At 36.7% G+C, this 17,336-nt stretch overlaps 1 protein-coding gene across 13 annotated transcripts in view; it reads right to left on the bottom strand.

The window, feature by feature from the left end:
* nrxn2a (neurexin 2a) overlaps nucleotides 1–17,336 on the bottom strand; it is a 387,404-nt gene that overhangs the window by 178,418 nt on the left and 191,650 nt on the right. For all 13 annotated transcript variants that reach the window (XM_079898733.1, XM_079898732.1, XM_079898730.1 and 10 more), the window contains 2 exons: nucleotides 6,548–6,721; nucleotides 4,124–4,246 (listed from right to left, as the gene is read on the bottom strand). In XM_079898733.1, coding sequence (XP_079754859.1) covers nucleotides 4,124–4,246; nucleotides 6,548–6,721 — 297 coding nt within the window. The remainder of the gene's footprint in view (nucleotides 1–4,123; nucleotides 4,247–6,547; nucleotides 6,722–17,336) is intronic.

The following is a 17,336-nucleotide window of genomic DNA, read 5'->3' on the forward strand; positions in this document are numbered from 1 at the left end:
ATGGTGTATCTGCTTTTTTTAGGCTTGGCAGGAGCTGCTATACAATTACAAGACATTCACGCTTTGTTTGCTCTTTAATGAAGCGATCAGGAGTCGGACCGGCAGCCAGCACCTTGGGGCCTGCCACGATGTCACATTGAGGGAGTGGTTGCCAGGACCGCGGGCAAGTGGCTGTTAAAGTCTGGACACCAGTGGAAGAATGGGTTGCACAGAGAGACCGAAAATAGGGGCAGGAGATAATGTAGACTAAAGCTTTGCTTAAACTTTCGCCTGCTCCGCTGAGTGCACGCGCTCTTCCCCAAACGGACGAGGCGTTGTACTATTTTTTATTACACTTCACCAAACTCACGCTACAAAAGAACCAAAGAATAGTGTAAAACCTAGTAAACCTTGAGATTATTACTTGTTACATTAGAACAAAATATATTTACATGAGAACATACTGTATATGCATAAAACTAAATTAAACAATGACTTTTAAATATTTTCTAATTTCATAAAAAAAAATTCATGAAAATGTTTATTAAACATTTTACTAAAGAATACCCCGCATACTGATAGCCGCTCCCCGATGCCCGCAAATGATAGGCCTATATACACAGAGTATGTGTGACAGCAAATTCAAAAATGAAAAGCAACTGCACACAACACCCATCCCAGGTGTTATTGGTAATACTGGTGTTGTCGCAACTTCACAAGTTTAATTACCGGTGTGAAAACAGCCCAGTACATCTGGAAAAATTCAACTTCAAAGCAATTTCAACTGCTGACTGTGAAAATGCAGTAAATATTTTAATATTTATTAAAAATGCACTATGTCCATTTCAACTTTTTTTTTGTAATTCAGAATTTTGCCACAAAAGCTGTTGATAGATCTTAATGTGCATTAAAGCCATGCAGAAAAATACCTTTAAACAAAGCCGTTGATACAAAATAAACAGTCAGGTTTAATCAGTGTTTTATCAATTATTATTTTTTTTTTCATGATTGATGGCAACTCTGAATACTGATGTTGATGTAGAGAAAGGTGGAGGATTTAATGAACCAGATCACCCAGACATGTTATATACTTTTCCTTTTTTTAATTTAATTTTTACTATTTTTTGTGTGTGTGTGTGTGTGTGTGTGTGTGTTGTCATTCACTTTCCTGCTTAAAGAGGCTTCTTTGAAAACAATCTGATTTCATGCTTATTGGATTTTACCTCCCAGGTCAGGTCCCGCTTTTGGTGACCCATATATGTCAATTCCATATCCTGTTCTCTACTGGAGCACGTCCAATTGGTAAAAACCTATATTCCATACAAGGAACCTTCCACCAGGAATCTGAGGGTTATCTGGATCAATTGACCCTGGTATCCTATTGGCTTTCAGAAAATGTCACCATGAAGGATTCATTTGTATGGTGACACCAAGAACTGTTAATTTTTCTGCTTCATGTAACAATACAGAACTCAGACAAATTACCCCCCCCCCCCCCCCCCCTCCCTTCCTCCCTCCCTCCCTCCCTCCTTGTGACTTTATCACAGTTTCCATTTTCATAGTAGAAGTACTTTTAAACAAGTCACTAGTTTTCTTTATGTGTAAAACCTTTGAAATACTTTGTGAACCATCAAGAAGAAAGAGCTTTGTTTAAAGTTTTGCCCAACAAGAACAATTACCTCTGCAAGGAAACGTTGCCCATTTTATGTACAGGGCACGACAGAAAAGTCTATGTAAAATCTAAGGTTGGCTGAGCAGATGCTTGCAGAGAAAGGTGAGAGTAGAGTCCAAGGCTGCGAGGCAAAACAGCAGACATGAAAGTGCAGCATCTATTTAATTTAATGGTCACCGCTGGAGGGTCTGGTGTAAGGTACAGAGGGATGGAGTGAATCCTGAATGAACAAAGGAAGTAGGAAAGAGCAATCCCTTAAGACTCACGGGGACCTGTGCTGTGTCCTTGGACAGGGTTCAGGACGGGTAACACATTACAAGCCATTTAATTAGACCTCGGGTGATGGATGTGACCGTTCACAGGAAATCAAAGCATGAAACATAGATCCAGACACTTGCTGTTCTACAACACAGGACATATGCAATACAACCTGGGATATTCCGGTGGGATTTGTGTGACATTCGATGCGTATGTAGAAACAGTCTGGGAAGGATCGGATAACTGTCTGCGGCTCTCACATTTCTTGTTACTAAAAGCAAGAGTGCTAATAAAAGCGCTCGGAAGTTGTTGAAAATGTGCGAGATGTCACACAGGCAGCAGGCGTAATTTGTGCTAATGATATTCCTAAATAATCTACTCTAATTACTGAGGTCAACCAAAATTATTCTCCCCATATGTCTGCTGTCTGGAAAAAAAAAATATGTATGGGCGTGAATGTGTGTGTGTGTGTTGTAGAGGACAGGCTAAAAAGATGACTGACTGCCTTTGTCACACTATTTGAGGAAGAGAATGAGTCATGCATTAGTGAAGCTGCTCCAGCTCTCTGTGGCTGCCCACCGGATTTTGTGTTGATCGCGTGAAAATGACTTTTGAAGGATTGTATTTTTTTTTTTCACACCTGCAGCCTGCTCCATAGTCTTTCATGTGGATGAGGATGAACAGGTGTGCTACTGCTGCTTTAGCTATGAAAGAAGCTTAGTTAATTCAAATCGTCTGTCAATGCACCAAAAAGCACCAACACTTCCATGAAAATTCATCTACGGATATCCAATCAGATGACAAGAAATGAAGAACATGAATGATTTTGTAGACTGTTTAAATCAGGACTTGCCTTGTGTATTGTCAGTTTAAACCACTTTTCAAAAAACACCTAATACAACATTTAGATACAACACCACTTTTAAATACTGGCCTCCTCTTTCTTTTCTGATAGATGTTTATATGTTGTTTTTTTTTTTGTTTTTTTTTAATAATATCATTGAGCATGTTTATGAATCTTTCTCTGCTAGTGTATGAATATAGAACATCCCCCTCACTATGCTTCTATGACATTGCCGCCTATGTCGATAAAAGATCATTATCACTTTGATAATGGAGATTGAGATGTTTTACGGTATTGCAGGTATGCGGTGCTGTGAAATAATTGTCTGAAGTGTTAATTGGGTTAGCGGTGCAGAAGTTGTTTTGTACTCTCAGATCTGCTGCATCGACAAACTCCAAACGCCGCTATAGTTCATGCATAATACATTTGGCAAATGTTTACACATGCTGCTTGTATACTGGTCACTTTTAATTATTGTTCTGTATAAATAAGCAACATAAACATTTGATGCCTTATTCACACTGATTCTAGAGATATGAAATCTGTAAATGATTGGCTTCATTTACGAAGAATTAGCTTGCCACACCAGTTAATGGGGGTCGAATTGAGAAAATGTAACTTCAATAAATATTTTATGATTTAATTGTGCATTTATAATAATATTATATAATATAATATAATATAATATAATTAATTCCTTTTCCTGATATTTTTCAAATAATACAATGGCCCGTCATCAATTATTCCTTTTATTCCAATTAATCCACTTTGTATTTAACTACAATAAACAGCTTATTTAAATCTCTCTAGGTGTTTAATGAAGATGTTGTTTAAAACCATCCAACACACTTATTTGCTAATTTTTTTATACATAGGGCAGCTCACCCTATTTATCTTCATTTAGCTCATTAGGCCGTTCTCCAGAGCATTATTGTCAAAAATATGTGGATGTTACTAAAGAAAAACACAATCTGCTTTGTGAGCGATGCCAGTGTCTGTTTGAAGGCAAAGCACAGTCAGATTTTTTATTGCAAGTACAGCATCACAGACATTAAAAACCCACAGTTCCACCTCCAAACTTTGGTGTAATTAAACATTTAAGATGCAACCCGAAATTGCAGTTCAGTTCAGGGGTCACTTGAACCATTACTAGCTCTTTATGAACATTATCTTGTGGCCCTCACTAATTAGAGTGTTCTGCCTTATCTGCACATTAAAAAGACTGCATTGCGGCGCACCATCGTTTAGTACTTCAAACACTTAGCTCAGAGATTATCAAAGGAGAAGCCTTGAACGGCTTATTAATGTGGCCAAACAAGCCTCTTTAATAAAGCTGTTTAATCCCTACTAAAGAGCAAAACGGTACTCACGGTCACTGCAGAGGGGACCACCGTATGTCGTCATAGTGCAGTCGCAGGTAAACCCCTCCCACTGCTGCAGACACACTCCCTGATTGGAGCAGGAGTCCTCCATGCAGGTTGTGCCGGGGCCGGCTGAAACAAACAGGAAATGGGAATCGGTGGTTATAATCACACAGACGATCAACAGTTTCTACACTTACACAGGTTTCCAATCTCACAATGTTCCCTGTCATCATCATGATGACAGCAACAGGAAAATGTGTGGACAACTTGGCACTGTATTTGTCTACAGAAATCCATTAAAACAGACTTAAATTTGATAGCCACTAATATAATAATAATACTGTCTGTCATTAAAGTTAATCAAAGAACGACGGTAACACAAAATTACTCACTACTCTTGATAATAAATAACTTTTGTAGCATTAATAAGGATTAATCTATATTTAATTTATAATTTATGCAGTGTCAGGTAAACATGACATTTATTATGGGTTTATGTGAGGATTGTTTGAAGTTTACTTATATTAAAATTTGTTATATTTTTGAAGCCTAATACATGTTTTTTTTTTTAAAAAACAATTATAGCTTGCAATGTGTTGAATGGCTATAATTAATGTTTAAAATTGGGGGGGAAATCGTTTTCATCGAGACATTAGTAGCTGTATTAGTATCAGTGATGCTGGCCCTCATTCATTAAAAGATGTCATTAAACAAGTATTTAAAATATACTGTCTTTATGTTGTTTCTACATTAATTTTGAGATTAACTATGAAATGATTACATTATAAAATTAAAAACGTATAAAAACGTGTTTTTAATCGCAATTAATCACATTAAAAATGTGATTAATCTAGGTTTTTTTTTAATCGATTGACAGCACTAATATACACATATACCACATACACACACATATATATAAAATGTGTGTGTGTGTGTGTGTGTGTGTGTATATATATATATTAGTGCTGTCAAACGATTAAAATATTTAATCGCGATTAATCGCAATTAATCGCACATTTTTATCTATTCTAAATGTCTCTTGATTTCTTTTTGTCCCATTATTTTTTCTCATTTTAATGCTCTTATCAACATGGAAAAGTGGATCGGCTTGCTTTGTGCAAATGTTTTTTATTGAAATTTTTATTGAAAAGTGTTCAATTTCACAATAACATTCTCACTTGGAGCAAATAATCTCTCACACAATGTAACAATGTCCATCAATAAAAGGGTGAAAGAAATACTGACGAGGTCCTGATATTGACGAGGGGGCGGAGAATTCGCATCAGCCATGTGTGTGCTTGGCCATCAAGTGGTGTTTCAGACTGGACGTGCTGCGATGATAGCTCAGTTCACAATGACAAAACACACAGATCACTTTGGTCTTGTCAATTGAACCATTTGGCCACTTTTTTAAAATTAAACTTTCCATTCAGAATCTTATTGACATCCATTTCGGCGTCTCGCGCTCATCATTCATCCACTCAAAACGGGGGTCGCACACTGGACGAGAAGCGAAACGCAGCGCCTCGTATTTAAAATTCGAACACATTATTCTCTATCAGTGTACACACACCGGCGGCGCCATTTGGTGTTTTTATTGCTGCCCATAAACAGAGAAAGTGCGTGTCCGATGTGCGATACAAGTTGTCCTAGACGCGGCTTCTCGTCCACTCTTTGGCCGGCTCGCAAGCCCAAACAAGTGTGTGCGGCGTGCCTGTTGTTTTGTTTCCAGTCTAGCTAGATCCGATGTGGTGTTGTAGTTTTACTAACGTTACTAGTTGTTGCAAAAGCATGTGAAAAAAAAACAACAACAAAGTTTGCTAGGCGTTAATCACGCGATAAAAAAATTGACGCCATTAAAACGGGTTTGCGTTAATGCCGTTTAACTGACAGCCCTAATTTATTTATATATAACCATTCAAATGTTTTAGAACAGTAAGAATTCGATCTCGTTTTCTCCCCAAGGCTGCAATTATTTGATCCAAAAATACAGCAAAAACAGTAATATTGTGCAATATTTTTTTTACAATTTAAAATAAGTTTTATATTTGAATATATTTTAAAATGCAATTATTTCTGTTGGAAAAGCTGAATATTTCAGCATCATTACTCTAGTCTTCAGTGTCACATGATCCTACAGAAATCATTCTAATATGATGATTTAAACAGTTGTGTCAATTGTTTTTAAGGATTCTTTGATGATGAATAGAAAGTTCACACACACCATAATAATCCCAAAAAAAAAGCAATTTTTAAATGATTTTATTATTTCTGATTTACGGTTAAAAAAAAGAAAGAAAAAAAAAAACCTTGGTGAGGTGTGTAAGAAAATTGAAATAAGGTGCACCCTGATGCTATAAAATAGATAAAACAGATGTATTTTTAGTTAAGGGTCATATGTTGTTGTGATCAGAGCAGCAGTATACTAACCTTCACAGCCTCGCTCCACTTGGCCCACACGGTGCAGAGCATCTGCGATCAGGTCAGGGAGTCTGCCATTCAGGTCAACTGAGGCCAGGCAGCCCTGGTAGCCATCCCGCGATGCTATAAGCTTGGGAAGACTGTTGTACATACTCTTCCCCACACCTCCAATGTACAGCTCTCCTATACGACACACAGAGGAAACACACAGTTATCAACACACATCGCCATGTTTCAGTCCATTCAGCTGAATCTTTTCCCTCAAAATCAGCTGATTAAGTCTGAACATTCCAACTGGGGCTGGATGTCTGTCTTTTAAATAAGGCAGGACTCAAGGATGATGGTGTTGCATTTGAATTTTTCATCATGTTAGAGCTTCATGAGGTGGGGTAATCCTGTGGTACCCTATGATGAGCTGAATACGTGTGGTTCTCTTTTCAACTAATTCCCTGCTGATGAAGGCTAATACCAATGAAGCTTTGATGTGCAGAACAAAAAGAAAAACAGGGTTGTCATAAAACAGCATATAATTATGTAACTTCAAAGTTGCCCTTGAGCAACTTTGAGAAAGAGAACATGTGGATAATCATGAGAAGATGAAGGAGAAGGGAACTCCGGAGCAATATACAGACACTGCTCTCACTATAGCCTCTGTTATGATGCTCATCTGTGGTGTTTGGGTGTAGGATTGTGCTCAGACGGAGATTTGGGAATGAGGTGGAGAATTAAAATGACTTGGCTCTTCATCACAGAACAGTATGTCCCTGCGTCTGCTTAAAAGCAGACTGATGCAACATTGTTCAGAAGTCAATTATATATATTTATAGCTATATTTCTGGATTGAATATTGTGTGCATTTACTGTAGGTCAATTCTATACAGATTGAAATGATCACAGTGTAGTACAATCTATGGAATGCTGAATGAAAAATTAAATATAGATTTATAATAAAAAATTATATATATAATAATATATAAAAAATTTATAATTTTTTAAACAGAGCTTTAAATAAATGTTTGTTAACAAAACTAGGCAATAATAGCAACTAGTAATGTCTTATAATAATAATAATATGGTAAATTTTTATTTTACATTTTTTGTCATTTAGTACATAAGGAAATAATGTAATATAATTTATAGGGATGAACCGATTGGGAAATTCTGGGCCGATACCGATACCGATGTTTAACATAACAACTTGGCCGATTGCCGATGCTTTTTCTTTTTGTTATTTATTCCTTCTTTTGTGCCACGGAAACATACAAGTCTTTCGGCTCTTGATCACACTATCCTAGAATGAGCACAAATTCAATCAGACCAATTTATGAAACAAAAACAACCTTTAATGTCACTTTCTGGTTGACATTAGTTATAACCTTATTTATGACAAGTTCTTTTTCAGTGGTTATGAGGAGCAATATGAGAGAGAAATTTGGTAATCATTGTCTGACCCAACAAAAAAACATTATAATATTCATTTTATTTTTCGTGTTAGCATTTATGAGGGAAAAAACAACGTGTCAGTTCTCTGTTACGGACGTGAGCGCTCTGAAAGCGGCACTAAAAGACTGCTTTAAAACTTTCACAGAGACCTCAAACAGAACAGCTGCCTTTCTTTAAATTGAATTTCGTTTTGAATTAATTATATCTTAATTTTAATCAATGTTTCATGAATCAATTGCCTGGATTTAATAAATAAGAATTAAATATAGCATAATCACGACATGGAGGCGCCGGCGAGTGAACTGGAGTTCGTCTCATAAATGAACCGAAACTCAGCGTATAATGCACATTCACATTCACAGCGTATTTAGACACATTTAGACGCATTCATAATCATTACTTTTACCGGTTCTTTGTGGCAAGCTTTATGTGTGCAGTCGTGCGCTTGAGTGCGGCTATATTACGTAAACGCTCATTATCCTGTAGGCTATATAAGTAATTAAATTAATATAAAGGGGCGATTTGTCCACGAATGACTTAAATGAACAACTAGCCTACTAGTCGACTAGAAAAAAACTTTTAGTGGAAGCAGCCCTTATTCCACATATTTTCGAACCAGGCAACAGGACATCTGGGTTGAGCAAGCGACCCTGCGGAATGAACGAGCGGAGCGGAATATTAAGAAATGCGCTCTCCACTCACGAGCTCTGATCGGAACAAACCCGAACCTCACTGTCTGCTGAACTTGTGCAGAAACATCAAAATATAACCAGTTTTTTAAAATGGTTTTTAAAACTACACTATTTTAGAGCAAATTATGAGCTTATTGGCGATTTTTTTATAATTATTGACAAAATTAGAATATAGTAAAAGTTTTTAATTTTTTTTTATTATTATTTTTATTTTTGAAAGTTTTGGGTGGGCCTGTTGAAAAGTGGGGCCATGCCTGAGCTACAGGACATCATCTTTCAAAACATAACCTGCGCGAAAGAGAGAGAAAAAATGAATGCGTCATTGTACCCAGCACTTCTGAAAATGCACTTCCGAATGCGTCTCTGTCCCCAGCACATTTCAAACCAAACTGACGCCCATGTGACATCGGCGAATGTCATTTTTATTTCCCGATGGCCGATGGCAGTTAACGAGGCAAATATCGCCCGTTACCGATGTTCAGCCGATGCATCGGTGCATCCCTAATAATTTACAATTTTTATTTTTATGGAGTCATAGGACATTAAATAACCACAAAGGGTGATGACTGCTAATAAAATAAAATAACCTAATGTTAAATAAAACAATGTTCTTTGTGAATAATCTCTGTGAACTTACCACTGCTATTAAAATAGCCTATAGAAATTGCAGTGGTTAGGAGAAAGTCCATAGCAGCTAGTGTCTATATAAACAGACCCACAGTTATAATACAAGTGTGCTGATGTTATACTTAGTCTCTGTTGTGTTGTTTAAGGTACACACTGCTCTTTCATTCTACACTTATTATTTTATTCTTTCATTCTGCAAATATACATTGCGGAAAGCATCAAAGATGTCCGGGGACCTTTTGATAAACATTCACCAGGCAGTCCATGTTTAGAGGGCATTGTTTGCCAGTGAAATGCAATTTCCAACTGAGCTCTGCTGGCAAGACAGGCAATTACACGTTAAAACTGACAAGCAAGAACACATATGGCAATTTTCGTCGTACGTTCGAAGAGTGCGCTCTCTCTCTCTCTCTGATTGTTTGCTGAAATATGCTCTTTTTCCACTCCAACTGAATAAGCCTAATTAGACCATCATTAAAAGCCCCATTCATCTAAACTTCTGCACTCTTTCATTTTATCTCACCTCACCACAGATAAATTGTATTCTTTCGTTCTAACTTTCCCTTTCCATTAAGAGCCCCTCAACCTGACTCTCTTCAACTAACAACTGTAATTGTCCTCGGTGCCTCTTCAATAGAATGAACGGTCTTTCCTGACTGGCTATAGCTCCGCCCTTTCGGATACTGATTACATAATCATAGCCATTTTACAATTCACCGCAAGAGGTGTTTACTGGCTGAATGTCAATTGAGCTTCTAAAAGCACTGAAGGTCAAAGTGCATTCAACACCGCACAAACATCAAATCATTTCTCATAAAATGTCTATAATTAATATTATTCTTCCAGTGAGTTCAGTCTGTAACTCCTAATCAAGACTTCAAGTAATCTACAGCTGATCCACTTGCCGCATGCAGTAATTTTCATGAAGAAGTTACAAAAAAATAGGACCTGAAAAAAATACTTTTTTTCCCCTTTTCAGACAAATGGTTTGTGAAAGGAGGTGCTTAACCTTCAGAAAATGTTCAATCAACCTCTAGAGGTCAAACTAAATATTATATGAGATATTTTAATTATTCATTCATATTTTATTCATTTTATATGAGGCTTGCGATCTTTGAAATCCTGTTACCAAAATTTGGAACGTCTAAAAAAGTATGGATTTTGATTGAGATGAATGGGAATACTAATGGACCGTTTTCTACAAGGATAATAGACCTCTTTGATTAATATATATATACATTTTTAAGCCATTCCAGTGTAGTTTTATTTATTTATTTATTTATTTATTTAAAAAAATGTATTTATTTATTTTATATATATATATATATATATATATATATATATATATATATATATATATATAACAATGGATTACAAATGTATTAAATAAATCATTTGATTAAATTGATACATTTTTATTTGACTCTGATGTCTCAATGCAGGGCTCAAAATAAAAATAAAAAATCCCTTCCCTTAAATTTACAAATGTTGTGCCTGTGCCAGAACACAGCACAGAATCCACTGCCACACTCAGAAGAAAACCTCAGTGTGCTTCACACAGAATAGGCCATGCATGGTTATTAGCTCTGTATGTCTCAGTGTTATGCAAAGACTATTAAGCAGACTTCAATCACAATATTCAATTATACACCCAATAGTTTTTTTCATTAGTCATTCAATGGATGGCTGGGCAGCAAGAGCGCGGAGCTTCTTTTGTGGACGAGAGGGAGGAAAATCAATTGCTTTCATATGAAGGAACTGCAGGGAGATTGTAAAAATGACATCTCCAGTCATGCGTCTCTGTTGAGCAATGACGAAGCAATATCCCTGCTGGATAAAAATGAAAGACGGGGGAAAACAAAAAAGAAACGCTTTTGGCTGTGCTTCATGACCAGAAGCCTGACCAGTGGATTAAAGCTCCTATAAACGCTCTCATTACACACTGTACTGCTAAAGCCTAGAGTTCCCATCATGAAAAGTTCTTTAACATCATGTTGAGAATCTAGGGAAAGGTGGCACTATAATATCATAATGATTGCTAGTACCAAGTGATCATTAGTGCTGTGTGCTACGGGAAGGAGGCGGAGCACTATTTCCAACAAGACCTAAAGTATTTAGGTCACAGACATTTATGCCAGACACAAATGATATCCCAAAGCATGCAGCTTGTTGAAGAGATATTGAGGTATTGAGAGAGTGCCATTACTTTTCTAAGTGTAGAATGAACATAGGAACATTAGGCTAGATGATGCTAGGATGTTTGCCAGAACGCTGGTTACTAATAAAATAAACAGTGCTTTTCAAGTTTTTTAGGTAGGTCTAACATTTGTTTTCAGGTATAGACATTGATAAAAGTAATCAAATGTAAAATAACATTGCATATTTGACTATAAGTTAAAGAGTAATCCTTATTAAAGTTACAAAAGCTATTGTGTGCAGTGTTTCCCACAGAATTAGATTCTATTTGCGGTGGTGTGGTGTGGTGTTTGGGTGGGGGTGGGGTGGGGTGGGTGTGGGTGTGGTGGGGGGGTCATATATATATATATATATATATATATAATACAATACAGGGTTTTTCTTGGCTCAAAATGAGGCGGAGGTGGTAAAATCCTAATAATGTATTTGAATAATAAGGTAATTAAATTAGTATTTTTCATAGATCATCATATAGCCTAATGTGTTTCCCACATCATTTTTGTGGGTGGAGCCTGGTACCTCTAGGGGGGTAAAATTTTGTACATTTTAAAGATAAATTCATTAATCTGGTGCACTTTGAGTCACCCGAATCCACTATTAAAAATACATAATCCACCCGCAAACCGCCCATATTCTTTGATTTAGATATCTGCATCTGATCATCACATTACAATTATTCAAACTCTCAGTGTTAAGCATGATAACATGGTAACATATCACATTGAAGTTGGCTAATTAAAAAAGAACATTTATTTAAAATAAAAGTTCTTCTTTTGCCAAAATAACATTTCCTTAATAGCCTAAACAGAGACTTTACTCCCTTCAAACTTAAATTGTCAATGTTTCATTACATCACTGTTTGAAAACACTCTGAATAATTTTTTGTACCTTTATAAAAGGCATTTTTTTCCCTAAATGTTTGCTCCTTTCATTCAAAGTCTTAAATTTGATCAATATATTCAATTAAAATAATAAGACACTAGGCTGTTACCAATCAAATTAAATAATTTACATTGAAAAATTATAACTGTATTAAATGAGATTATTTTAAATACTTTTGAATATACAAATAAGGAATGTTGAAAGAATGATACTTTATGAAACTAAACCGCCAGTAGGAGGCGGCAGGCGACCTTCTTAATGAGCGAGTCATTGAGTCATTCATTCAAACGATTCGTTCAATCGGCTGATTTATTCAGAATGAAGCAGTTTATGAATAGTTAATTGAATCTTTGACTCAACCGATTCGTTCAAAACGCTGAATATATACACTAGATGTTTACGACATCTAGTGTATATATCTATACCCGCCCGCGCCCTCAGATCATTTGGATGCGGCTGTGTTCAAGAGATAACAACGATATAAATACTGTTCGTTTTCTCACACAAACAGCTCGTTTCGTGTCTTAGGCCGTCAATGTGTACTTACGATGGGGAATTGTTTAATTTGGACGATGGGGAATTGTTTTAATTTGGACTTTGTGCATGCTCTTTGAGACAGTATCCATAGACCTGCATGAAATGACTGACAGACAAGAACGGTTTGACCTAAAAATATCAAAATTGAAACTACTGCGGAAAAAAAGACACCTACATCTTGGATGCCCTTGAGGTAAGCTAAAACATACCAAAATTTTATTTCAAAGTGAACTATCCCTTTAAAGGGACACTTCACCCATTTAGCTTTGTATCGTTAGAAACCCAGTCATATTTTTGAATGGTCGTGCATTATTCCCTCATTTTTCCCTGAGACGGGAGAAATACGGATTTCAGTGCTGCAGTTCTTGTTTATGATGTAAAAATCATCATTTTGCGTCATTCTAACCAGGAAGTCCCATATCTTTGTAGAGGGGTTGAGACTACAAACACTCATTCCTCATTTTTCCAGGGGGTGGGACCCACTCACGCTACAGACCTATTACAGATAAGTGGCTGGGACTTCACTTGCAGAAACTAAAAGCATTATCCGCCATCTTGTTTGGAAGCTAAGCTAACAGGCGCTGTGGAGGCAGATGTGAAGTTACAACAATGGTGGAAGGTACTCAATATGATGTGGAAGAAGAGGATTTCAAAAGTCTGAAGCTCGAATCAGCCGCAATATAACAAAGAGCATCTGAGGCTGATGGAGGAACAGGAGGCGGCTGCTGTGGCTCTTGAATGTTTAAATTGGCAAGGTTAAATTAGTTTAGTTTAAACACAGATAGCAATGCTGTTAAGGTCTCGCCTTACTGTAACTGCTTAAATGACTGGTCATGTTCGAGCATACAGCACTCGCATTGAACAAAGTCTACAAAGAGTGACAGTTTTGTACATGTTTTTTGATTATCGCCGTTGTAATGTATTAATGGGGAGCCATTCGTGAAACTATCTGTTTTACGCGTTGTTGTTTTCACCAAACCATATTATAGATGAGTCATCAGATTTGAGATCAACTGCGGTGCAAATGGTACGGTTCGTTTTTTTATAGAGAACCGTTACACCCCTAGTTGCTACAGTGTTGTGTTTTGTACAGGTGGTTGCTTGCTGACCCAACTGAAGAGTCTGGATGATATTCTGTTTTTTAGATGTGGCTTGGATCTCTCCTTCAAATTTAAGTCAATGCAAGATTGCCAGGCGAAAATTGTGTCTAATTGCTTAGAAAAGTAATAGCACACCTCTCCTTAAAAATGAGGTAGATTTGAGGTATAATTTGTTCGGCGTTTACTCCTATTGCCAGGTTCTCACCATGATATAAAAATGTGTGTGTTTAGTAAATATTTTCCTTGACTGAACTGGCCACCAACAGCTCATTAATAAACTCATTGACATTCACATTTTATAGCAACACCTGGATTTTCCTCACGCCAGGGGGAACAGGAAAGCAATTCGATTCCAAAGTCAATAAAACAAATTTTCAGAAAACATTTACAGGGGCTGGATGGCAGTTCCTTGAGGGAAAAAAGAAAACTCAATTATCGGACAGCGTGGAAATTCGCTCGTCACTAGCGCTCTTCACATATGCTCATTTCAACACGCATAACAGGTCAAGCTTCACTTTCCACTGGCTCCCTCACAGAAAACAACACCACATATCAGCACCTTACTGTCTGAGGATGTTCATTTTACACTTCACAGAAGAGCACTGGACCCTGGGGATTGTTACGCCACTCTCCATTCTCTCCGGCATAATTGCTTGAACAATTACAACTGACACGTACTGCGAAGTTGCTCTTTTGAAGTTTAAAGGACCTGTTCTGGGGCAGCCAAATAAAAAAAAGACCTTGGAGCCTGACAGCAGGAGTTTGCACTTTATGGCCTTATTTGATTTGGCCTTTATTACTCTTGTACTTAAAGTAGCTTGTTGACGTACAATTAGATTTTTTGTGTTAGAGACTTTGTAGCTTTGAAGCTTTTCCTTTCTTGTCTTTATCCGAGCATCATGGTTAAAGAACCATGAACATTTTGCCAAAAAAGATATACTTTGTAGCGTATAGTGTAGAAAATCATGTTATATTACACATACATACATACACGTACTAAAAAAGAAAATAAATTTAAACCATCAAATAAAAATAACATTTCCTTACACCTGTACACATCTGATCTGATAAGTCTTGATTTCTGCTGTGACATTCAGATGGTAGGGTCAGAATTTGGCGTAAACAACATGAAAGCATGGATCTATCCTGCCTTTTATCAATGGTTCAGGCTGCTGGTGGTGTAATGGTGTGAGGGAGATTATCTTGGCACACTTTGGGTCCCTTAGTACCAATTGAGCATCGTTTAGATGCCACAGACTACCTGAGTTTTGTTGCTGACTATGTCCACTTATGACAACAGTGTACCCATATTCTGATGGCTACATCCAGTAGGATAACGCACCATGTGACAAAGCAAAAATCATCTCAAACGTAAACAAATATCCTTAAATATTCATAAAATATCATTCATAAACATTATTAATTATCCTTACAATACATGTGAATTCATATTTATGACTTTTTAATAAATAAATAATTCAGTTTCTGTGCAGTTCCAAAGTTCCTTTGTTCCCAAGATGATGAAATTACTAAATTTGTTGGCATTTTAACACATTAGTTGACTTCTAGTTAACCAATTCTAGCACATTTTAGTTAATGTTTATCATTAGATAATAGATAATTAGACTCTATTTGCAGTTAGCTAACGTGAGCAGCACTTAAATAACCAGATGCCAGTTGTCATATTTTTAACAGTTGTTAATTTTTCTGCCTTCTTTTCCTGTAGGAGGTCGAATGAGTTTCTAAGAAGAACAAGAAAAAACATATCTTATCTAGGCCCTCATTGGATATATAGGCCTATAGTAAAGTGTTTTGTTTTGGCACTATTTTAAACTTTTTTCTTGGGTTAAAATACGAATTTGCTTGCATTAATTAATATATTCACTTGTTGTGTATGTGTGAGTAACATAAAATAACATTAGGATGTGAGTAATTAACCTTTTAAAATTTAACATTTAAAAAAAAATCTTAACTTCTAAAAACCTAGTTTTGATGTCTAAATATATATTCAAATACAAAACCTAAAAAAATAAAGTAAGCAATTATATCGGCAATACTCTTTTGAGCACATAGGCCTACGTATATGGATGTACATTTATAAAGAGCCATATACGGTAGACTAGAGATGCACCGATTACAATTTTCTAGGCCGATTCCGATTTCCGATTTTTCATTGAGTTTGACCTGCCGATACCGATTTTAGCCGATTCCGATTTAATTTTTTTCTAACCACTTTACAGCACACACAAATATTTATTTTCGATCTTTTCTTTAACCCTTTCACGCGTAAGTTTAAAATATTCTAACTGACACCCCCTCCCCCAGAGTGAGTTTTTTCAAGGCGAAGTTCCCTTTAATGTTTCCATGGCGACGCGTCACGCGATACACCGCAGCCTACTGTATGACAGATGTGTCGCTTTTATTTCGCTTTTCCTTTTTTATTCAAACAAAGTATTCACAAACTTTCTTACCATGTCATCAACTAGCCTATCTGATATTCCGATTCTCAAACACGTTTAAGTGAGTGTGTTTGGTCGTTTAAAAACCTTTATAAATAATCTTGATCTATAACATGAGATGGGCGCCGCAATGTTAGCCTGGTAATACCAGACTCTGCTACTTCACTTTGCTTCGTAGACAGAGTCTGGAATGGCATAACAGAGAAGTGTTTTCTCTCTTGCTAGGGGGCGCTTGTCTGAAGTTTAAAATCATTGGTTACCCGTAAGCCAATCACATAACGTTTGGTTATGGCGTGTGTTATGCGCATGCTCGGCCGCATTTAACTTTCACTGTAAACACATGTATGATGCGAAAACAAAACCATCGAGCGAAATACCGGAGTGAACATGGCTGTGAACGACTTTTGCAGGTTAAGTTAAGTAAATCTACGCATCCACGGTACAATCAGCATGTACGTCACGGCTCTCAGCCCGCCCTATGTTCGTTGATTGGCCCGGCTGTTTCCAGACCGGTGGCAAACAGAAAGCTCTGAAGCTGTCTCAGACTGAGTACAGAAGCGAAATGAAATTGAGCGGAAGTACGAAGTCTGACGTAGTCAGGCTACCGCAATGTTGTCCTGTCAGTCGGATTTACAGCACGTGAATTCATCAGTTTCTCCCGAAATAAATGCAAGAAAGTGGCCGGTGAACTGAGAAGAATATTGTAAACTTTATAGTTACTTCCACTATGTTTGTCTGATATGAATAACACATGTCGGCAAATTATATTTGAATAGAATGTTATTGCTGCTTCCACAGACATCAGTGTGTATTTTACAAACTCCAAATGTATTGTTTTACTCGTGCTTATGTGTATTTAAAT

Source organism: Squalius cephalus (genome assembly GCF_949319135.1).
Source record: "Squalius cephalus genome assembly, chromosome: 17".
NCBI classification, from domain to species: Eukaryota; Metazoa; Chordata; class Actinopteri; order Cypriniformes; family Leuciscidae; genus Squalius; species Squalius cephalus.